The 24685-nt window shown below is 52.1% G+C and overlaps 1 protein-coding gene across 1 annotated transcript; it reads left to right on the top strand.

The window, feature by feature from the left end:
* Window positions 1-245: 245 nt before the first annotated feature.
* FOXF2 (forkhead box F2) lies at window positions 246-6330 on the top strand. The gene is made up of 2 exons (XM_005554232.5): window positions 246-1789; window positions 5415-6330. The coding sequence occupies exons 1-2, from the start codon at window positions 616-618 to the stop codon at window positions 5576-5578; spliced, it is 1338 nt and encodes a 445-aa protein (XP_005554289.3). The 5' UTR covers window positions 246-615; the 3' UTR covers window positions 5579-6330.
* The last annotated feature ends 18355 nt before the right edge of the window (window positions 6331-24685 follow it).

Raw genomic sequence — 24685 nt, 5'->3', positions numbered from 1 at the left:
AAAGGGGAAGAGGCCGAGAGAGGAATGAAAAGAGCGAGGAGACCCCGGAGAGCGGGGAGCCAGATAAGACAGGGAGGCGGCCGCCAGGTTGGGAGGGGGAGGAGTGAGCACAGCGGCCGGAGCGCGCCCTCCCCGCCGCGGCGCGGCGCGAGGAGGGGGCAGGGCGGGGTAGGGGGAGGGAGGGAGGGAGGGAGGGAGGGAGCGAGGAGGGCGGCCGGGGAGGGCGAGGGAGGGAGGAAGTCCGAGAGACAGAGCGAGGAGCGCTCCTGAAGGGAGACGTCGGGCTCGTCCCCGGGGTCCAGGCCGCGGTCCCACTCGCGGGCGCAGTTGCCCGGCGCTCGGCCCCGCGGCCTGGGAGGCCGTTGCGCAAGGCAGGGCCCGCGGCTCGGGGAGTGATGCGCCGGGCGTTGCCTCCCGCCCGCCGCTGCCGCCGCCGCCAGAAGCCCCAGAGGAGCTGAGGGAGGCGACGCCGAAGCGCTGGCCCGGAGTGGCCACGGCTGCAGCCCGGGCGGCGGGCTAGGGCGCTCGCCGGGCTTCTGGGCCGACCCCGCTCCGGAGCCTCCGCTCCCCGCCCGGGGCCCGCCCTCGCGGCCCGGCCTCGCTCCCGGGTCCCAGATGACCACCGAGGGCGGGCCGCCGCCGGCCCCGCTCCGCCGTGCGTGCAGCCCGGTCCCAGGCGCGCTCCAGGCCGCCCTGATGAGCCCGCCGCCCGCCGCCGCCGCCGCCGCCGCCGCCCTGGAGACCACCTCCTCCTCCTCGTCGTCGTCCTCCGCCTCCTGCGCCTCGTCCTCGTCCTCCTCCAATTCGGCCGGCGCCCCCTCGGCTGCCTGCAAGAGCGCGGGCGGCGGCGGCGGCGCGGGCGCCGGGAGCGGGGGCGCCAAGAAGGCGAGCTCGGGGCTGCGGCGGCCCGAGAAGCCGCCCTACTCGTACATCGCGCTCATCGTCATGGCCATCCAGAGCTCCCCCAGCAAGCGCCTGACGCTCAGCGAGATCTACCAGTTCCTGCAGGCGCGCTTCCCCTTCTTCCGCGGCGCCTACCAGGGCTGGAAGAACTCCGTGCGCCACAACCTCTCGCTCAACGAGTGCTTCATCAAGCTGCCCAAGGGCCTCGGGCGGCCCGGCAAGGGCCACTACTGGACCATCGACCCAGCCAGCGAGTTCATGTTCGAGGAGGGCTCGTTCCGCCGCCGGCCGCGAGGCTTCAGGCGGAAGTGCCAGGCGCTCAAGCCCATGTACCACCGCGTGGTGAGCGGCTTGGGCTTCGGGGCCTCGCTGCTGCCCCAGGGCTTCGACTTCCAGGCGCCCCCGTCGGCGCCGCTCGGCTGCCACAGCCAGGGCGGCTACGGCGGCCTCGACATGATGCCCGCGGGCTACGACGCCGGCGCCGGCGCCCCGAGCCACGCGCACCCTCACCACCACCACCACCACCACCACGTCCCGCACATGTCGCCCAACCCGGGTTCCACCTACATGGCCAGCTGCCCGGTGCCCGCGGGACCCGGGGGCGTCGGTGCGGCCGGGGGCGGCGGCGGCGGCGACTACGGGCCGGACAGCAGCAGCAGCCCGGTGCCCTCGTCCCCGGCCATGGCGAGCGCCATCGAATGCCACTCGCCCTACACGAGCCCTGCGGCGCACTGGAGCTCGCCTGGCGCCTCGCCTTACCTCAAGCAGCCGCCTGCCCTGACGCCGAGCAGCAACCCCGCAGCCTCCGCAGGCCTGCACTCCAGCATGTCCTCCTACTCGCTGGAGCAGAGCTACTTGCACCAGAACGCCCGCGAGGACCTCTCAGGTAACGCAGCACGCTCCAGCGCAGCTAACTGTGCGCATCGCTTCTAGGCCTCCAGGGCTGGCGGCCACTGCCACTCCCACAAACAGGGACCCCAAGCCAGGAGGTCTGAGGGCACTGGGAAAAGCGGATGCTGGTGAGAGCCGGTACCTTATTCGCGGGAGCAGGGATCAGGGTCTTACTCCCTGGCCAGCAGCTGAACCTTCAGAATTGTCTGGCTGCTGTGAGCATGGTGTCAAGTCTCCTGGACTCTATGGGGATCCCTGTGCAGGAGACTGCAGGTCTCCCGTTCAGAGTCTGACTTAGCTTTGAGAGAAGGCATGTGACCTTTGGGGAACTTGGTCAGGAAGCTGTGTCTAGTTCCTTTTGTCCTTTTTTTTTTTCTTGAGTTCATTTTGCTGTACTTTTGTCCCAAAGTAAATGTCAGAATCAGAGATGTTCTGTATGTTGGGGTGTCTGTAGGGAGATGTTTGCAGCTGGGCAAGTGTTAAGAGCAGGGGGGTGGGAGGGACAGAGCTGGCTCCCAGGATCTTTCACTAAAGGGACATTCGCCAGTGGAGGGGGTCACCAAACTGTTGAAGTCTCCTTCCCTTCCTTGCCTCCCCGCGAAAATGGACCCACATTGATGATAGAGGTCCTGGGTGGCAGGACCTGAAGGACCCTGCTGGGACTCCCCTGGGAAATGCGCCTGCCCTGTGGATGCCACTTGTGGTGTGCCTGGTTTACATTGTGTTGGTTGCAGATTATGAAAATTTATTGACTTGCTGAAGGCGGTGAAAGGTGGGAGGAGATGGTGGGGATGGAAGAGGGAATTTGAATATTTGACCAGGTTAATTTGGAGAATAGAGATAAACCCTTACATTAACCCCTCCCTCCAGATCTAGGGCTGCAGATTAAAATCCCATGGGCCTGCCAGTCAAAGGGAAGGCCCCAGGCTGCTCTCTCACACTGGCCTCCCACAGCAATGAGACAACAGTGGCTTGTAGGGTGATGCATGCTTTATGTGTTCTGAGCCGGTGTGCGGCGTGAGCACCAGGGGAGAAGGGAAGCCCAGAAATGGGCAAAAGATGTTGGTTCCCTGGACGGTGAAATTTCCCAAATAGGCCTTTTAAATGTGGGTCTCAGAGGTTAACCAAACAAAGACAGTCTCGGCAGGACCACACCGGAGAGGATTTTAGCCTGACTTAACCCACTGAGAACAGAATCTTGTTCAATTTTATGGGAATTTCAACAAGTAACCAATACAGGCGGCCTTCTCCTCTTATTTTTATATCCCCTCGGACCGGCTGTCAATCACACACACACACACACACACACACACACACCCCTCGGTGCACTGGCCCCTTCCCTTCCCGGCCTGCCTGCACACACACACACACACACACACACACACACACACCCCTCGGTGCACTGGCCCCTTCCCTTCCCGGCCTGCCTGCTCTTCTCCCAGCCTGCCGGCTGCCCTCCCCGCTCCCCTTCTCCTCCTCTCCACTGGGCCCCACGCACCTCAAACCCAGACTCTAAGGCTTAGCAGCCTTGGAGAAACCGTACTCTAGGAAGAAGAAAAACACACAGGAAGGAGACTCCTGACCCTTCTTCAAGGCAGCTCTCGCCCCACCTCATACACGGGGCGCACGCACAAGCCCCCAAAACTTCGGAATCTGGATACATTACTGTCTTAGACCGGGCGAAAACTGCCCAGCAGAGCAAGCCGGCCTCTGTGCCCCTACCCAGCGGCCTCCCGCGGCCGGCCTTCCCTGAGAGCCTCGCAGAATCCCCCGACCGAGTCTGGGAACGCTCAGGGGAGACAATAGCTCAGGCCCGACGCCCGACAGGGACCCTCTGCCCTTCCTTCCTCGCTCTCTTGCTCCTGGCCCTATGGAATACCCACCCAGCCCTGTTGCCATGTCCCTGGAGCGCCAGAGGCGGAGGCTTTAGAGGAGCCGGCCGGATGCACCAGGACCCCGCGGGGCCTCGTTGGGAGCGCGCCGCCCACTGGGCCGGGGCCCACTGAGACCTGGGGGCCTGGCAAGGCGTGGGGGTGGCCAAGGCGGTCTCCCCAGCACACAGATCGGCACATGTCCACGCTCACACACCCAGCACAACCCTCCCTCCCCCAGCACACCACAAGGGCCGCGCCCTCCGCTCCTGGGCCTGGTGAACACGGTCCATGTGCCCCCCGCCAGCACAGGGGCTGCCCTGGAGTTCTTCATTAAGCCCTGCGAGCAGTTCAGGAGGGAGCTGGGGCTTCTATCATCCCGCCCAGCACATCAAAGCGCCGACGGCCGCCTTCGTGGGCAGGTGTGAGCGCTCGCCCTCTGTCCTGCCCAGCCTGCTACTTTGTGGTCCAGGACTTGCCATCAGAGCTTGCTTAAACCCGACGAGCGAACACACCAGTGTGCAGAGCTCCTTGCACACATCGGTGCTCTCGGGACAGGGCAGCTGCGTTAGAGCAGCGCCGGGCGCGCTCGGGTAGGTGCTGCGGGCAAGGAAGTAGGCGGCGGCCACTGAGCAGCCTCCTTGCTCAGTCATTGCGGGGGCACGGCGGAGCGGAGGCCACGCGAGCAGGGCCCGAGCCCGGCGGGCCTTGGGTACGGTTTTCTTGCACTGAAAAACTGAGTGCGGCCCGAAGTGACGTGCACTTTATGGTCCCCACACCACTCGGGTAATTAAGAAAAGACCCGGGCGAATGGACCTAACGCAGCCCGGTGCCGAGAGGGCCGGGTCCAGTAGCCTCGGGGCCCAGTGCGCAGGGCACTGCAGGCTGATTGTGCCCCGGGGCCAGGAGGCGCTGAGAAAGCAAAAGCAAAAGCCAGCGGCGGGTGGGAGTGAAGCGGCCGGGCGCAGGCCCGGGACTGGGGAGCCGTCCCGGGAGAGCAGGGTCCGGGCCTTCTCTGTCCCCCTCCAGCCTGGGGCTACCGCAGGGACTCCTCGCGCTGCCAGTTGCTTCGGACCAAAGGGCATTTCTCTGCGCCCTGAAGTCCTGACTTCCCTAGAGGAAAGCTAAGACGTTCGGGACTCACGAAGATGCCTGCGGAGGGGCAGGAGAAGACGCGTGCTTTTCTGCCCCATCCCTTCATCTTGCATTTGGGTTGTTTTCTATCGTCCCCTTTGGCCCAGGGAGCATTCCTCTGCGATCGCGGCTCTGACCGGCCCAGTTAGTTGGGAAACAAGGCTCAGAACAAGAAAGAAGGCCGCAGTGGTGTTTCTGGGGTAGGGTGGTTGGCCCTCCCTGCAGCCAGGGTTCAGGGCAGCACAGGCCGTGCCAGGAACCAGAGTCTGGGTCTAGTTGTCCGGTACCTGTGCTCATTCTGAGATGAAAGTGCACACCCCAGCCTCAGAGAATAAAATTGGATTTCCAGGACATAAGAACCCCCCTTGAGGGGGACCTTGCTTTGTGTTTGTGCGAGCATCAAAACAAAACATAATGATTCCAAGGCCATTCTATGACCCGCAGTTGTCGTGTTTGAGATACTTCTAAAGCTGGGCTTTCTCTGCCAGTTGTCTAGCCATGTACTAAAAGGCACGGCAGTTCCTTTTATACCCTGAGGCAAAATAAGACACCCCACCATCAACTGGATGACTTTGTTTCTGAAGAGGTTTTTTCTTTCTTTCTTTCTTCTTTCAGTGGGACTGCCCCGTTACCAGCATCACTCTACTCCAGTGTGTGACAGAAAAGATTTTGTCCTCAACTTCAATGGGATTTCTTCCTTCCATCCCTCAGCTAGCGGGTCGTATTATCACCATCACCACCAGAGCGTCTGTCAGGATATTAAGCCCTGCGTCATGTGAACGTGAACGGAAAGAGGCCAAGTGATGGCCGCTCTCTCCTCTCCCCTCCTCAGAGGGGGCAGATAGAAACTGGGACGGATTCACGTCACATGCACACGGATAGCAGTAAGCCGCACACCTGCCACTTAGCCAGAATGCCCAGGATCGCGTTGGTCACTGTTATTTGCCTACTGCTGAAAGAAGGACAACCGTTGGCAAGGTAGCGTTCCCAGTCCGAACACCTGCACGCTCCCACATGAGGGAGAGGGCAGATTGAGGAGGTGGGAAAATGTGCCATGCGTCAGGCATCAACGTGTAACTCTGGGATCTTCGTTGCCTTCAGTAATCAGGGTCTGAAAAAAGCAGACAAGTTGTGTGTGTGTGTGTGTTTGTCTAAGAAAACTTGTGTGCTTTTCAAAAAGGCAGTGCTAAGCACAAGATTTCAAGAAAGCCTCTTCTTGTTGCCTAGCTGAGTGGGAGACTCATTTTCCCCAAACACTACATTTGGATACAGGTGCCAAAGAACATTATTAAGGAATTATTTAGAAACAATGTGTCTAGTTTAAGAAAGTGGTTTTCAGTATTGTGACAATACAACGTTTTTACAAGGTTGTTTTCTACCACCATATTTTAAAGATATTTTTATGACCTTCGTGTATACTCACACTTTGCTTGTATTTTAAAAGGAGGATATATTTGCACTTATGTATACTTTTACAGTTTGCCAAAATATTTTGTTGTAAAATTTTTTTCAATAAAATGTATATAACAAATAGTTGTTTTAGGGGCTGATTTTGTCTTCGGGCACCCTGAGAGCAATGGATGCCAGGTTCTACTCCCTAGCAGGCAGCTGTGCAACTCTACCCACACCCCCTCCAGTGGTGTAATTGACATGGTGTGGGGTCTGTGCCTTGAGTAACACAGGCCAGGTTCTGATTGTGAGTCTTCTCAGGAGAAAGAGTGGAAGAAACGTTTTCTATTATTTCTTTCTTTACTTCACCCTAGCTTTTTCTGGCAAAACAAAAACCAGAAGGTGAAAGGAACTAGAAAGAAAACCAGGCAAGATACAGAAAGGCAAGGGTTTGATTTTGAGGAAACCAATTTTGTGCCCCTTTTGTTTTCTTTCCTGTGCCCAGGGAGTGTTCTGCCCTTTGCCCGCTCTCCCTCCCCACTGGCACGGGTTGACGGATGTGGGGCACAGTGGTAAGCCCCCCTCCAGGGTTGGATACCCAAAGAACAGCACCCTGCTTCTTCCCTTTGCATGTTGCAATTTTGTTATGGGTGGCGGTCGCATGCTGTCAGGAATGGGGTTCAGATCTGAAGAATGCAGGGGGAGCCCTGCTGAGCTGCAGGGGGCAGGCTCCCAGCAGGGAGGTTCAACTTCCTTTGGGAGTTTAATACAGAAGGTGGACTCCCCACATGGTGCTTTGTGGCTGCGGCCTGTCCCACCCTCCAATTCAGAGCTTGGCTCGCCCTGCTCAGCATCAGCACATAGCAAGCCCGTTCATCCCTCCCTTCCTCCCGGCCTCCTCTCCCCACTCCTCGCTTTTAACCAGGGATTTAACAAGGGAGCCCCTCAGCCCCTTTTTCTGTTCTTGCTAGTTTTTCCAATCACCAATGTTACAGGCAGAGCTGGTGACGCTCCAGGTGGAAGAGAAAAATAGGCCAACTAGGCAGGAGGACTGACCTGTCCCAGCAGCCCTTCAACGTCATGAGCTGAAGGGACAATGGGTCTGAGAGAAGCAGAGAAAAGAAATTCTCTGCCCCAATCACCCTGTGCATTTTCCTCTCCAATTCAGGGCAGGATTTTTGTTTTTGTTTTTTGCTTTTTCTTTCCTGATTGGAAAACTCACCTTTGTTCTCCATCCGTTAAAAGGTCTTTCTCCCAGTCAGTCACCAGGCTCTTGGTACTCTAGGGAGCTGTTCCACACCCCAGGATTCTTGTATTCTAAGTGAATTTCACTGCAGAGAGAGTCGCCTAAGTGAAACATCTTGTTTCGAAAAGTCTTAACCATCTTTCTAATCTTTAGGTTTCCTTCCTGTATCTTCTAAAATTAAGAAGTGATTTAAACATTTTTGTCTCTCCATTATCGTATTTGCAGTTAAATAAGGCCTTTTTATTTTCTTTTATAGTGAGCTACTCGGGGGCCTGCTATAAATTATGAAGTCAGTTTCAGAGTTTGCTCCGACCACAGTGCTGTGTTTACATTCCTTCCGAGGCAGCCGGCATGGTCGTAATTTATATCCTAAACACTTGAACGTAACTTGTTTATACAGAGAATGACAGGACCTCAAAGACGAGAACTGCGTCTGCCTGGCCGCATTGGGAGGCCCAGCGCGCCCCCTGGTGGCGCGAGGAGATCCGCCCAAGGCGACTCAACGGTTCTTTCAAGCTGTGCAGGAACAAAATGACCCGTTTTGTGGTGCTTTCCAATAGAGACATTTTTAAGTATCTCACTTTCGTAAGTTATGGTTTCCAGGTTTAGGAAATACTTTTGCTTTCTTCTTTCTTCTTCTTTTTTTTTTTTTTTTTTTGTTTTTGAGAGCGTTGTGGTCTGTTGCCCAGGCTGGAGTGCAATGGCGCGATCTCAGCTCACTTCGGCCTCCACCACCTGGACTCAAGTGATCCTCCTGCCTCAGCCTCCTGAGTAGCTGGGACCACAGGCACGCACCACCATGCCTGGCTAATTTTTTAATTTTTGTAGAGACAGGGTCTTGCCTTGTTGCCCAGGTGTGGGCTTTTTTCTATTTTACTCTTTTTTTCCAGCTGTCTCATCCTGAAACCAGATCAGAATTCAGTAAGAACAGGCCTGACCATGCTCAGCAGGTGCTAAAGCCCTGACTTGCTACATATCTACTTCATTTCTAGATTTCTCCCCAAATGAGGCCGTTGTTTTGTTTCCTTCTGAGACAAAATTGTTTCTCTCCTAACTGTCCCTCCCTCAAAGACACACGCATACACACAGACTCATTTATATTCATCCTTTTTTGTTTGTTTGTTTTGGAGAAACATGCAGTGCTTGGCTTTAAAAGTTGCTCAAATGTTAGTGATTAAATTGAAAGAAAGTGCTACACCTTTCTAAGTGAAAATAAATGAACTAACCCAACTAGGGATAAATGCCTCAACTGTTTTTTCGTCAAATGGATTTTGAACTTAAGAGTTTCTGCTCATTGCCAGAATAAAGTGGTATATTAAAATGTTTGTTTTGTATAATAATTATTGTTTTTTGTTTCATTAGAGCTGTAGACATAAAGAAGAGACCAGGTAACTACTGAGCATCATGCAACAAGTGCTGGGCACTCTGGCTATCTTACTAAATCTCACACGGCTATCTCACTTAATCCTGTCAGTATCCCTCTGATGTGCTGATATTGACCCTATGTACAGATCTGCACTAGCTCCTGACTAGGTCATGACTTTGGGGGGTTTGACCCGTGTCTTCTGATTTCGGTTTATTTCCCTCGTTTCTCCAACATTGCCTCTAAGAATTTTACAAATGACACTGCAGATCTTTGAGTGGCAGGAATTTCCCTCTGAAGCAGCAGTTCTCACACTTGAGTCCGTATCAGAATCACCTGGAGGGCTTGCTCAGCACAGGCTGTGGGTCCATCCCCACCCCCCGTTTCTGATTCAGTGGGCCCAGGATTGTGCTAAAAAATGTGTATTCCTAATAAGTTAATAAAATAAGGTGATGCTGATAATGTTGGTCCCGGGACCACACTCTGAAAACCACAACCCTTGAAAGGCAGTTTCAATTACAGATCTTTTTATAGGTTCCAATGGATAGGTATTAAGGATAGCCTATTAATTGGTTAAGCAAAGATCTGGAGAGGTTTTTCAAATAGTTTATCCATCTAAATGCCTCTGTGATTGATTATTGGCCCCTAGGAAAATGCAAGGCTTAATTTTGAACCCTGGGTCAGAAAGTAGGAGCTCCCCATTTTTATTCAAAGCAGTGAGGCCTCTTGTTTTATTGTAGTAAATGTTTCAGAGAGGAGTCAGGTGGAATCATTGAAGCCTACCTGCTTCAGTGGAACAATAAGTCTAGGTACTTGTACGCAGCAGCCGGTCAGAATTCTACAAACAGAAGGAGGCAGTAATGGGAGCAGACAGGAAAAGAAACTCCCTTATTGGTTATAAAACCTTTTGAGGGTAGAACAGAGAAAAGGCAAAGAAAGGAGGCTGTGATCTCAGAGGATAGCAATAGTGATCCCTAGATATGAATGGGTAGACAGAACCCTGAGTGAAGGAGGGTGAGAGACAGACAGAGGAAGAGGGAGACAAAGGAAGAGAAAGAGAGAGGGAGAGAAAGAGAGAGATGGAGACAGAGAAGAAGGAGGGGAGAGAGGAAAAGAGTCAAAAAGGAGAGAAAGGGAGAGAGACACAGAGAAGAAAAGAGAAAAGAGAAACAGAAGAAAGAAAGGGAGGGAGAGAGGGAGATAGGAAGGGAGTGAGATGGAGGAAGAGAGAGACAAGAGAGACTGGGAGAGAAAGAGAGATACACAGAGAACGACAGAGGAAGGGCAAAGATGGGGGGAGGGTATGGGAAGAAAGGAGGAGGAGGAAGGAGGCAGAGAGACAGAGGGAGAGAAAGGGTGAAAGCCGGAGGAGAGGGAAGGGAGGGAGGGAGGTAAGGAGGGAAAGAGGTCTAAGAGGAGGAGTCTGCAGACATTTCCTGAGCTCCTGTCCCTGGAGCTGAGCAGTGGCCCTGGAAGCTGGATTCCTGTCCTCTGAGGCCAACATTATCTCTCCAGGTCCCCAGTGCCAACCCACGAGTTGAAAGAACCATGGACTCCTGTTTTGCTTGGCTTGGCCTGAAGTCTAGGGAAGTAAGTGAATTCTCTAGTTGTGCATGCTCAAATTTTCTGAACTGTCACAGCAACTTATATAGAATTAGGGAGAACAATCTTGACTTAGATTTTATAAAATGGAAGTCGGATTTCTGAGGAAAATCTTCCGGTCCCTAGGATAGGCCATGGTATGGCATTAAAGGGAATTAGCAGCTCCTTCCCGAAAGAAACACTCTTTTTGTAGATTTGTATTATACTTAATTACTCTGCATCATGGTGATTAATTCAAAACAGGCACTGACTTATTTAGAATGGAAATATATTTTAATATATTTTATCTGAACGGAAATACATTTTACCAAACCTGCCTCTATGAAACACTATCTCAGCAAGAAAAAACACCACAAATGTAGACATGGCCACGGAGGGCCAGGGCACACAGACGTCAAGGTCATTGGGGAAAAAATGAAAGTCCTGAAAGTTCTTTTTGAGTTCAGAGTGCCCCAAGTCCACAGCAATCCAACTGATAAATATTCAGCTCTCCATGTCCTGGGGGACGTGTGTGAGATACGGAGCCTTGGCCATCCCACGGCTGCATCGCCAGGCCTCTGGGCTTGACTGTATTCACAAGAGCACAGATGGAGCAGAAAGCCGGACAGCTTTCCCTCTGAAGGGCCCATCCCACCCTCCAACCTGGCAATGGAGGCTCAGTCACAGCTGGGCAGCGACTTGTCTGCTGGGTGGCACTGCATCATCTCCCAAAACTGGCAGAGCACCTCCCCCTCAGATTTGGAAACTGCTATGAGTTAGGTGGAGTCCAAGCCTGGAGTGTGGGGAGAGGAAGACCTGCATTCTCACTCCTCCTTCAGCAGCTCCATGCAACACAGAGCGGAAGTGTCAGTAGACCCTGTTGATTGACTGACTCGGCCCCAGCGCCACTGTGTGCTAATCCCCGCTAAGAGCTGTTCTTCAAGGAGGGGAGGAACTGAACCTGCTGTTAGAACAGAATTGCTTAGCTGGGTTGAGACACAGGGAGCCAGGCCAGGATCTGGCATCTCAATAAGGATTCCAAAGACACCAAGTCGACTGACAGAGTCACTCTGGATGACACACTTGCTCACAGCCTGAGTGAGTGCACAGTAGCCCAGCAAGCTTTAAAACACACACACACACACACACACACACACACACACGGCCTGCAACCATCCTGTGGCCCACCCAGCTAATTCACACAGTCATCCTGAGAGGTGATAGCGTGCTGGCAACCCTCATTTTCAGGGCCTCCTTGGCCTTGGTGTCTACTCTGGTGGTGCTTGAGGAGCCCTTCAGCCTGCCACTGCATTGTGGGAGCCCCTCTCTGGGCTGGCCAAAGCCAGAGCTGGCTCCCTCCACTTGCGGGGAGGTGTGGAGGGAGAGGCGCCCATGGGAACCGGGGTCTGCACCCGGCGCCCACAGCACAAGTTCTGGGTGGGAGCTGGCACGGTGGGCCCCACAGTCAGAGCTGCCAGCCGAGGCCACCACCCCAGGCAGTGAGGGGCTTAGAGACTTAGCACCCGGGCCAGCAGCTGTGGAGGGTGCACCAGGTCCCCCAGCACTGCCAGCCCGCCCGCATGGCACTGGAATTCTCACTGGGCCTCAACCACCTCCCAGGCGGGTAGAGCTCGTGACCTGCAGCCGGCCATGCCCAAACACCGCCCACCCCACCTCGCCCCGCCCCCAGCCCCGTGGGCTCCCTCGCGGCCCAAGCCTCCCCAACGGGCATCACCCCCAGCTCCACAGGGCCCGTTCCCATCAACCGCCCAAGAGCCAAGGAGTGTGGGCATACACTGCGGGACAGAAAAGCAGCTCTGCAGGCCAGGAATTGGGATTCACTAGGCAAAGCCAGCTGGGCTCCTGAGTCTGCCGGGGACGTGGAGACCTTTTATGTCTAGCTGGAGGATTGTATATGCACCAATCAGCACTCTGTCTAGCTGGGTGGGGGGGGGGGGGGGGGCGGTGGTTTGTGGATGCACCAAGCAGCACTCTGTATCTAGCTAATCTGGTTGGGACTTGGAGAACTTTTATGTCTAGCTGGAGGATTGCATGTGCACCAATCAGCACTGTGTGTAGCTGGGGTGGGGGGGTTTGTGGATGCACCAAGCAGCACTCTGTATCTAGCTAATCTGGTGGGAACTCGGAGAACTTTTATGTCTAGCTAGAGGATTGCAAATCCACCAATCAGCACCCTGTCAAAACGGACCAATCAGCTCTCTGTAAAATGGACCAATCAGTAGGATGTGGGTGGGGCCAGATAAGGGACTAAAAGCAGGCTGCCCGAGCTAGCAGTGTCTACCCGGGAAGTATGTTTTTTTCTTTTCTTTTTTTTTTTTTTTTTTTTTTGCTGATTGTGTTACATCCTGCTGCTGCTCTCTGTTTGGGTCCACATGCCTTTAAGAGCTGTAATACTCACTGCAAGGGTCTGCGGCTTCACACCTGAAGCTTGCCAGCCCATGAACCCACCAGGAGGGGCAAACAACTGGGGATGCGTTTCCTTTAAGAATTATAACAGTCAAAAAAAAAAGAATTATAACAGTCACCCCGAAGGTCTGCAGCTTCACTCCTGAAGCCAACAAGACCACGAACCCAGCAGAAGGAAGAAACTTGGGACCCATCTTAACATCAGAGGGAGCAAACTCCAGACACACCGTCTTTAAGAACCGTAACACTCAACGCCAGGGTCCGCGGCTTCATTCTTGAAGTCAGCGAGACCAGGAACCCACCAGTTCCGGACACAGTCTGGGGTAGGCCAAGGCCTAGTTTAACAGCTCCCTGGATACAGCCAACACGTCTGTGGAAAAATGTTCACCATCTCTATTCAGCAGGAAATGTAAATGAAAACCACAATGAGTATCACCTCACACCCACCTGAAGGGCTTTTATCAAAAAGACTAAGCATCAGCGAGGATGTGGGGGAAGAGGAACCCTTGCACGCGGTTGGTGGGAATGTAAATTAGCACCGCCATTTTGGAAAATGGTATGGCCCCTTCTCAATGGACTAAAAATAGAACTGCTAGCAGCAGCCCTCCTGCTGGAGAAAGCTCCCTAGGAGCTGAAATCAGTATGCAGAGGAGATGTTTGTTTTCCCGGGTTTACTGCAGCGCTGTTCACAACATGCAATCAAACTATGTGCCCATCAACTGGTGGACAGATTTTTAGAATTCCCTGTACAGTCAATGGACTATGATAGTGGTTTCCAACTTTTTTGGCCCCGGGGACCAGTTTAATGAAAGATAAGTTTTCCACAGTTGGGGCAGAGGAGTCAGGGACCCCTGGAAGATGGCATAGCTTTAAAAAAGAAGGAAATTCTGTCATTTGAGACCACATGGGTGGAGCCAGAGAACATAAGGCTAAGTGAAGTAAGCTAGCTACAGAGAGACAACTACCACATGCTCTGACTTATATGGAGAATCCAAGAGTTGATGTCATAGAAACAGAGTAGGAAAGTGGTTACCAGAGGCTGGGGGAGAAGAAGGGATGGGGAAAGGGGATGTATTGACCATAGGGCACAAAGTCTCAGGTAGACTGCAGGGGTTTTAGTGATCTATTGGATCTGTTGTGTGGCATGGTGACCGCCGTTAATAATAATGTATGCTAAAGGAAGGGATTCTTCACATTCTCACCACAAAAAAACGGTAAGTTGGTGAGGTGATGGTGTTAACTAGCTTGATTGACTCTACAATGTATACGTAGCTCAAAACATCTCATCGTACCCGATAAATACACAAAATTATTTGTCAATTAAAAAGAAAAAGCTGCCCTGGTTCTTCCCATGCTCAGGCCATGCTGTTGGAGAACAGGATTCATGTTTTCCAGTCGCCCTCATTCCAGGACAGGTGGGGAAACTTATGGCCACAGCCACATTCTCCTAGCTGTCAAGCTTTCTATATCTCGGTACACTCGAGGAGACTCCCCAACTCACCCCAGACCCTAACAGAAAAATCTCTAGATGGGCCTGGGGCGGCAGGGGCTTCTGGGGCTCCCTAGGTGACGGCTGCTCTAGATCCATATTCCTCAAGCTGGGAGCAGCCACTGAATTCCTAGACTCTGCAGAGGAGGGAGGCACAGCCCAGCAGGCACCAGGCTTAGCTCCACATTAATCAGTTACTCAGGCCCTTTCCTAAGAGACAGAGCACCAAGCCTGAGGCCCGGAGCTCAAGGAGGGAGGGACACAGAACAGGAAAGGCACAAATGCACCAGGGCAGGGTGAGGCTGTGGGGACTGAGGTCACAGGGACATGTCCCTCTGCGCCTTGGACGTCTCGTGCAGCCCAGCCACCTGGCCTCACCTGCCCAGAGCCTCTTCCAAGGCAGGTGTCCATATGCTCCTTGGCATGATGGCAGAAGCAGTTCACAGCCCTGTGCACTAAGATAGAGTAGTCCAACAGTAAGGGCCACGCCGGGGCTGCCCGCAGGACTGGGAGAGGACAAAGCCAAGGATGTCCGGGGCTCCAGGCCAAGCACAGGGAAGCCATGACTTAAAACACACAGAGACATACATGCACTCACAGACACACACTCATATGCACACACACAGACACTCATATAAACACGCTCATAGACATACACAGACACACACACACACACATTCATATACACATAGACACAGACACACATGCACATAGACACACATAAGACAGACATGCACACAGACACACATAGACACACATACACACATGGACACACGCCCACAAACACACAGACATAGACACACAGACATGGGCACACACAAACATAGACATACACAAACACACAGATATAGACACCTGTAGTCACACACACATAGACACACAGACATAAACACATAGACACACACACATAGACACACATACACACTCACATAGACACAGAGACACAGATGCACAGACTCACATAGTGACTCACAGACACACTCAAACACAAAGACATAGACACACAGACACAGAAGCACACATACATAGACATGGATACACACACAGACACACATAAACACAAATAGACACACACACAGACACAGACCCTCACAGACACATAGACACAGAAACACGCAGACACAGACACACATAAGAGACATAGACACAGATACACAGACACTCAGACACAGACACATAGGCACAGACACAAACACACAGACATAGACACACACAGACATAAACACACCACACACAGAGCTGTAAATACAGACACAGACACACACTAACACACACCGACACAGACACTCACATAGACACAGATACAGATACACACACAGACATGCACAAGGATATAGACAGGCAGACATGTAGACACACAAACACGCATGCACACAGACATCTAACACAGAGAGACATATGGACACACACACATATGCTGAGATATGTAGATACAAAAGCATGCATGCATGCACACAGATACACAGAGCCACACAAACACATGGATACAGACACGCAGACACACATCACATAAACACATAGACATACACACAGAGACCCATACTCACAAACACACAGACATACATGCAGACATGCAGCTACACAAAGAGACACACACATGCATACAGACACACACACACACACACACACAATCTGCTATTCAGTTGTGGGTCTATCTGCAAGCACTAAAGGCTGACATCCCATCACTCCTGCCATCCTCCCAAATCTCCAAATCAACCACAGTGGTTTCATCATCTTCTGAAGTTTCCTTTTTCTAATCACAACCCTGTTCTAATCCCAGAAACAGAAAGAACTACCTCTTTTAAATTAAAAGGTTGCTTTTATTCTCAGAGGCCAACCCAAGCCCCTTGGCCATGGACAAGGCCCCCAGCTGGAACCACAGCATAGGGCAGCGTCTCCCAAAACAGGATAGGGAGCCCAGAGCCGAGGCCGGCCTGCTGTCTGCATGGAGTGTGGAGAGGACCTGGGGGCTCCAGGAAGCGGTGAGGTCCTAGGGCTCTGACACAGGCTCTGAACATGGGGTGTCCCCTTGCAATGGTGAGAACAGGGTTTGGTCAGCAAGGGCAATCCTTCTTCCTCTTAGATGACCCCTCCTTTTCAAGCAAGTCCCCGTTCCAAGAGGAATGGGGCAGGTAGCCGGGCTGGGAGTCCTCCACCCGGATGTGAATCTCTGCCAAGGAGCGGCTGAGCAGCAGTGCCAAGTAAGGAGGCTGCTCTGGCTTCGGGTCTTCACGGTGGGCACTGGCCACCAGATCCATGAAGCCCACAGACAGGCCAGTCCAGGCTGTAGGGAAAGCCCTGTTCCTTACTGTGCCCTGGGAATAACAAAAGCACACACACTAAAGATAATGTCCCAGAGATGGCTGCGGGCTGTCTCCCACCCTCAGCCCCAGGAGATGCTTCCAGACGGCAGCCCCGAAGAGGCTGTGGCCCAGAAAAGCCACAGGGCATCTGCGAGGGCTGTCCTGCAGCTGAGTGCCACAGATTGGTGATTTACACACACAAATCTATCATCTCAAGTCCTGGAGGCTGGAAGTTCAAGATCCAGGTGTCAGCAGGGTTGGTTTCTCCTGAGGCCCCTCTCCTTGACTTACAGACGGTGTCTTCTCCCCGTGTCCCCACATGCTCTTCCCTGGGTGTGTATCTGTCCTAATCTCCCCTATTTATGGGGACACAGTCATATTGGACCAGAGCCACCCCTAATGACTTTGTTGTAATTCGATTTCCTCTGTAAAGATCTTCTCTCCAAATGAGGTCACTGGGAGTTAGGACTCCACCATACTTTTTGGGGGAGTTGGGAGTGTGAAGAACATAATTCAGCCATCACAGTTATAAATCAGGCTCGCAGCTGGACAGGAATACACTGGATTTCTGGGTCCACAACCCCAGCCCTTCTCCCCTGCTCTAGCAAGCTCCAGATTAAATAGGCTCTCAGAGAGCCAGACCAGCGAGGCCCATCCCTTCTCTCCATCTGTGCCTTGAGCTTGGAGTGGCTTGGAAGCTAGATTTTATTTCCTGCAGAGAGAAAACACTAGAGCCAGCATGCAAATGAGCTCTAGCCCCCAGCGGGGCTGCATTCTTTTGGGGAGGGCAAAGCCTATAGTTACGGACTCCATAAGTCCCTGGGAGAGGTAGCAGTGCCCCTGAAACTGCATCAGACGTTGTCTCTGCATCGAGATGCACACCTCTCAAAAAAAGAAAGAAGACAGGACAAAGATTTTTTTCCCCTTCTGGAACTGGGATGAGCTAGTACTGTCGCACGGTAGGAGCACTGGGTATTCACAGGGCAGCTCTCTGTGGGCCCCAGCTCTCTGCCAGCCGTCTCTGAGTGGGATCTTGAAGAGTCTTAGGAGGCAAGTATTGCTAAACCCACTCCTAGAGGAACAAGATCATTTGCAGTCACATGCCTGGTAACTGGAACTGCTGAAACCCCAACCCGGCTCCATCGGACTCCACACATCAGAATCGGTCTGGTCTGTGAAAGGATGGGGTGGCAGCCACAACGGGGGAGGCTTCCTGGCAGGAACCGTGTGCCCCTTGAGCTTGACAATTGGTGAGATACACTCAGCATGTGCCAGGGTTTGTCCACTAAGTTCTTGAACAGCCCGAGATACAGCCCACACTGGAGTAGACGTCATCCGCTCATCCCCTAAGAATGGAACTGACCCTTGGCTGGGCACGGTGACTCACGCCTGTAATCCCAGCACTTTGGGAGGCTGAGGCAGGGGGACCATTCGAGGTCAGGAGTTCGAGACCAGCCTGGCCAACATGGTAAAACCCTGTCTCTACTAAAAATACAAAAATTAGCTGGGTGCGGTGGTGGATGCCTGTAGTCCCAGCTACTCGGGAGGCTGAGACAGGAAAATCACTTAAACTTCTGGGGAGGCAGAAGTTGCAGTGAGCCGAGATCACACCACGGCACTCCAGCCTGGGCAACAGACTGAGACACCATCTTAAAAAAAAAAAAGAATGACTGAAACAGACTCTGGCGTCTGAGGGAGCTGGGCAAAGGCAGCCTGCATGGCCTGCAGAACTCCTGCCCTTTCCACTGAGGTCCCATGGAAGAGAACCAGCTGCTCTGAGAACCCCCGGGCCGTGTCTCCATCAGCTTAACCCCAAGTGAGAGCCAGGCATGTCCAGGCCCAGTCTTGGCTCCCTGGGAGTGAGGCAGGAGGGATGGGAGCTCAGGCCCGGCCCTCAGAGGCGGCTTCCCACCCAGGGCGGAGGGGAGGAGGAAAGCAGGAATCCCCAGAAAGAGATCTGGCTTGGCAGGAGGGGGCTTGGTAAGAAGGGGGATTCCAGGGATGCATGGAGAAGAGGAGGACCTGCCCTCAATGTTCAAAACCTGAGTCTGGCCCAGACACCCTTACACAGGACTCAAGCCCCTCTCCCACAGAGAGGGTGGGGGTGCCATTGTCATATTCCCCCAGGGAACGGAACCAGGCTTGGGGAGGCAAACTCTGTGAGGCCCTCTGGAGATGGGGGACTGCAGTTTTCCCGCACTGCCCTCTGACTTTCACCCAGGCATTCTCTTGATGGCCCTTGCAAGACTCTTTCTCAGCCCCTAGCAGAGGCTGAGTCATTGAGGGATTTTAATTTGGAAAACAAGATTACAGAAGAAAGAAAGAAACCGCAATTCTATTAACAATTACATGCAGAACAAGGCCCGAGTTACAACTTTCCTTTTCCTTCCCCAGATTCAGTGCTGACATTAGATGAGGCTTTTCAGAATTTTGGAACAGGCTGTAGTCTCATGGAACAGACAAGAGGTGACTTTGGGGTTGGGGGATGGGGGCGGGAAGGATGGTTTGATTCTACTACTTGTATTTGTGTCGCCATCAAAGACCACATGAAAATGTTAAGTCTGATTAACCTGTTGGGTGCAGGAGAGAGCATGAAGGGCCTTTTTAGAATGAATGAGAGTACAAGGATACTCTCTGAGCCATGAAAAACCTGAAAGGAAGTGTTCCCAGGTCAAAAAGAACTCATATGACACATGGAAATCCTTAAGGCCCCTCCAGGTTATTTTGGATGCTGGAGGAGGGTGAGGGGCACTCAGGGAACTGTGACTTGAAGACCACCCTGCATTCCTGACTTTGCCGTATTTAAAAGCAGCCCCCCAGTCTGAGGGCAGCAGCCCAGCACAGTGGCAGCCACCAGCTCTGTTTTCCTCTCTTCCCTGCTCGTCCTCTACAAAGCAAAGCTGCTCTGTCACTGGTGTTTGATATTTCCAAATCCGGCCTGAAGCAGATGATGGGGCCGCAGGAGGAGCGTCCTTCAGGGTGTCTTGTTTGGTTTGGAAATATTTAAATGTCTGCTGCATTTCCTCCGAGAGAGGAGAAGCCAGGGCCTGTGGGAGAGCCCAGCACCGTGGCCACAGCCCTGCAGGGTCCCCAGCTCCTCTGCGGCTGCCTCCCTGGGACCGGATCCCCAGTGCCCCCCACCCACACTCCCACCGTCAGCACCATGAGAAAGTCAAGATGAGCCCAGACATTCTCCACCACGTGTTTACAGTCAAGTGACTCAGCTCTGCCCTCGATTTAAGCCCATGCAGCAATTGTCCATGATTACAAAAACCTTCTTGGCTCCTGGAAAGATCGCCAGCACGTTATTAACCTCAGAGGCCAGACACATGTTTTCCATGATTTATTTAAATGCTAGTGGCCACCACAGATGATCATGGCCTTTTAGAATGAAGGGCGTGTAATTAAGACATAATCTCTTCTGTTTTGTAACATATGGAGCAGTAAATGGCTACTGAGGTCGATTACATTCTCCATCTTCCCTTTGGCACTTAGGAACTGCCAGAGCTGTTGGAATCCCAATCGTGGTTGTGACCACTTCACAGCGCAGGGCAATGTGGACTAACAGCCAAAGGCTGTCCTTCGGGGACCTGGGCGCCTGATGAGGGTGGATCTGAGCTTTACAATAACACTCACCTGGGAGTGCAGCTGCCTTGACGGGCAAGGGAAAGCAGGGCGGGACAGCGATTCGCTAGTAGGGAGTGGGCTTTGTACAGGCAAAAGATTGAGCAGGGCAAGGGCATGCTGTCAAAGGAGATTGGACCATGTGAACGCACAGCTCCCCATCAAAGCTTCCTGCATCGGGCTCAAGCCAGCGTTGTGGAAAAGAAGCATAGCATGTTTTTTTCACGTTGTCAAGAGCTTTCTGAGGCCTGCCCTTGACAGGTTAAAAACCAAACACTTGACCGGGTGTGGTGGCTCACGCCTGTAATCCCAGCACTTTGGGAGGTAGAGGTGGGCAGATCATGAGGTCAGCAGATCGAGACCATCCTGGCTAACACGGTAAAACCCCATCTCTACTAAAAATACAAAAAAATTAGCCGGGCCTGGTGGCGGGCGCCTGTAGTCTCAGCTATTCGGGAGGCTGGGGTAGGAGAATCGCTTGAACACCCAGGAGGCAGGGGTTGCAGTGAGCGGAGCTGGTCCACTGCACCCCAGCCTGGGTGACACAGCGAGACTCCATCTAAAAAAAAAAAAAAAAAAAAGAAAAGAAAACAAACACTTTTCACTTTGGACCTCTCCATGTGAGGGAAAGTCCAACAGCTGCACATTAATCTGTGCAGTCGAGGTGGGCTGCAGCCGATCATCTGAGGGTGTGGATTTGCTATTTTTTGGCAAGTTTGAGTCTCCATACTGAGGTTGCTGCCAAGGAATAGAATCTTAAGCTCTGTTGCCTGGGTCTTGTCACAAAGCTGATTTTTAAGAAATATTATGACATCCATGAAAGAGTACCCAAAGACATGTACCATCTATTGAAAATCCTATCCTTTGCTCACAAACCCACAGGAGGGCTAAGTACTCAGGGAAGAATTTTTGGCACACACAGTTGCCCTCTCTGAGTCAAACCTGGGCCTGAGCCTGAGCTCACGTTGAGGGGCATTACAGAGATGACTGTTTGATGCTCACTGGCATATTGGAGGAGGCCTAGTCATCTCTGTAATGTCCCTGTGTGTGCCCTTAGGCACCAGTGTGCTTCTAACCAGTGGATTTCAAATCACGTAAGCAGTGGTCACCTCTCAGAGTCTGCTGTGCCTGCACTCAGCGCCCCCCCCACCCCCTACCCCCTACCCCCGGCCTCCTGTAACTATAGAGTTCTTTGGTATGCTGCCTCAGGCTGGTCCTGTGCATCTCCCTCGCCCCCGACTTCCTCTCTGCTGTTAAATATATCTCCAAAAGCTGCCTCAACCTTTCTTTCTTTTTTCCCTCCTTATCTTAGCTTGTGTGTCGGTCTTTAGTTTTTTCAATTTGTTATTTTATGTTTGAAATTGTATTCTCCTTTTAATAAATACATGCATATTGTGGATATGCAATGGTTTATATGCATGGACATGGAGAGTGAAACCAAATCTCCCTTCCTCCATCACAGAGTCAATCTCTGTTTTGTCTCTTGTGAGTCCTTCCAAAATACTCTACAGGTATATAAGCCTATATATGTAAATGAATTTAACTTCTTTATTCTTTCCTTTTTACTCTGATGCACTGACTGATAAGGTCTTAGATGCCTAATGGAAAAGAGCCGTGAATTTTCCTGATTACACACAGCATACACAAATCGCTTCTGTGCGTGTAGAAGTGGTTAACACTCTTTCTGCTGAACTGTTACCCAAACAATATTTCATCTCTAAAAGAAAGGAGAGGAACATGAAGCAAAGGAAGCCCCATGGCCCCTGAAGCCTCCCACGGTTGCAGATCACAAAAGCAATTGCCTCTCTGAAAACGTGGTGATTTTGAATAGAAGCAGAGGAAGTGCCAGGACACTTGCAGCCTGGTGTGTTCCCTCGGGCTGCCCGCCTTTCAGCCTCGGGCCGCTAAAGCACAGCAGAGATCTGTGCAGCCCCGGTCCATGCGGTGGAAGGAAATGCACCATGGGAGGGAAACCTCAAGTCATGGGTTTTGGAGCTTCAAACACGATCTTGTGGCTTTGGGTTTTCTTACGAGAATCAGAAAAATAAATACACTTTATTTATATGTAGATGCAGAAACTATTGAACTGCGTTAGAAAATGGCAATCTCTGGAGGGTGCGGGAGGGCAGGCAACAGCACCGCCTGTGTGCCCAGGGTGCCAGCAGAGCCCTGAATCATCACGGTGACTGTTCCAGGAGCATCAGCAGTCCTCACTCTACCCTTTGAGAAAATAACAAGCAAATCGGCCCAGGTTTGAGGAGAGAAGAGCTTCAAGTCTCCTAGTCTGGGTGGCCATGTCACCCAGGTTTCAGGAAATTCGACTGCCTGGAAGTGGAGATAGGACCCTGTTGTCTAACCCGGGGGTGGTTGTGCTTGATTGAAAACAGGTGATTCCCATGTCAGAGCTGATGGGGAGCGGATAGGGGTAGGAGTGCGAAGAACCCAAGCCCTCCAACATGGCAGCCATTCACATACATTATCTCACTGAGGCTTCCCTTACGCTTCTCAGATAGGGCTCGTGGTATTTAAATTTTTTAAGAAAAGGAAATGAGGTGGGCCGGGCACGGTGGCTCATGCCTGTAATCCCAGCACTTTGGGAGGCCAAGGCATGTGGATCACAAGGTCAGGAGATCAAGACCATCCTGGCTAACAAGGTGAAACCCTGTCTCTACTAAAACTACAAAAAATTAGCCTGGTGTGGTGGCATGTGCCTGTAGTCCCAGCTACTCGGGAGGCTGAGGCAGGAGAATCGCTTGAACCCAGGGGGCGGAGGTCACAGTGAGCCGAGATTGCACCATTGCACTCCAGCCTAGTGACAGAGCGAGACTCTGTCTCTCAATAAATAAATAAATAAATAAATAAATAAATAAATGGAAATGAGGCTAAGAAAGGTGAAGTAACTTGCACAGAAGAAATAGGGCTGGTTCCCAAAGGAACAGGAGAGGGAAGCATATTCCGTGCTTTGATTCTGAAAGTGAGCCCCTTGTCCTTCAGGGATCCAGAGAGGAAACACAGTTCTTCAGACTTCCAAGTCCCTTTTGAGATCTTTGATGAAAAATTCTGAACCATTCTGGCAAAATCGAAAGATCTCAGAAGGTTGACAACAGCAGCTCTCAACTGGGACGGTCTTGCCCACCAGGGGACGTTTGGCAATGCTGAGACAGTTTTGACTGTGGCACTGCAGAAGAGGGTGGTGGCTACTGGCGTGTATGGATCTAAAGGCCAGGGATGTTGCTAAACATCCCGCAGTGCACAGCACAGCCATTAAAACAATAGTTTGCCCAAAACGGCATAGAGGTTGGCAGAGGTGGAGAAGCTCTGGTCTATGGCCATTAAAAAGTCAAATCTTATAACTGTTTCAACACATTTTAAGAAGTGTTGACCAAGCAAGGTGGCTCATACCTATTGTCCCAGCACTTTGGGAGGTTGAGGCAAGAGGATTCCTTAAGCCCAGGAGTTCAAAACCAGCCTGGGCAGCATAGTGAGACTCTTGTCTCTACAAAAATAAAAATAAAAAAAAAATTAGTTGAGTCCCAGCTACTCCAGGTAGAGAAGATGCTGAGGAGGATCACTAGAGCCAGGGAGGTGAAGGCTGTAGTGAGCAGTGATCGAGCCACCGCACTCCAGCCTGAGTGACAGAGTGAGACCCTGTCTCAAAAAAAATTTTTTTTAAAAGAAGTGTTGTAGGCTGGGGGTGGTGGCTCATGCCTATAATCCCAGAACTTTGGGAGGCAGATGCAAGGGAATCGTTTGAGGCCAGGAGTTCGAGACTAGCCTGGGCAACATAGTGAAACCTCATTTCTAAAAAAAGAAAATTAAAATTAGCTGGGCATGGTGGCACACACCTGTAGTCCTAGCTACTTAGAAGGCTGAGGTGGGAGGATTGCTTGAGCCTGGGAGGTCAAGGCTGCAGTGAGCTATGATCATGCCACTGCACTCCAGACAGGATGACAGAGCAAGCCCCTGTCTCCAAAAAAAAAAAAAAGTATTATAAATCCTTAAGGAGAAAATGCATCCTGTGGCCACCTTGGATTCCAAGAATTAAATTTTCTGTGTCTCTTGGTGAAAAGTGTGCTCCTGCCATCTCCTGTCATGGGAGACCTTATTGCCCAAATAAGTATATTCTCAGTGACATCTACCTGTAGGAAAAAAAAAAAATCCTTGTTTGGCTACAAATGTGTTCAACGTGCCAACAGTGGAGTTTCGCATGAATATGGATGCCAGCTGGCCATGATCTGAGCCATTCAGCAAGAGAAGCGACGGGAGACCCGCATGACGGGCACTGCTCGTGTGGGAAGCACGCTGACTTTGAAACGCTGAAACCTCAAATGATAGCAATTGTTTGGGACTCGATGAAATGATGTTTCCAGAGCTCTCTGGGCTTACTGTACATTTTAACATCACTTCTCCATGGCAGCTAGTTCATCGTCATTCCACATCCATCCCAGACGCGGATGCTGCTCC

The sequence above is a fragment of the Macaca fascicularis genome, chromosome 4, assembly GCF_037993035.2.
Source record: "Macaca fascicularis isolate 582-1 chromosome 4, T2T-MFA8v1.1".
Lineage (NCBI taxonomy): Eukaryota > Metazoa > Chordata > Mammalia > Primates > Cercopithecidae > Macaca > Macaca fascicularis.
This window is presented reverse-complemented; position numbering and strand designations above follow the sequence as displayed.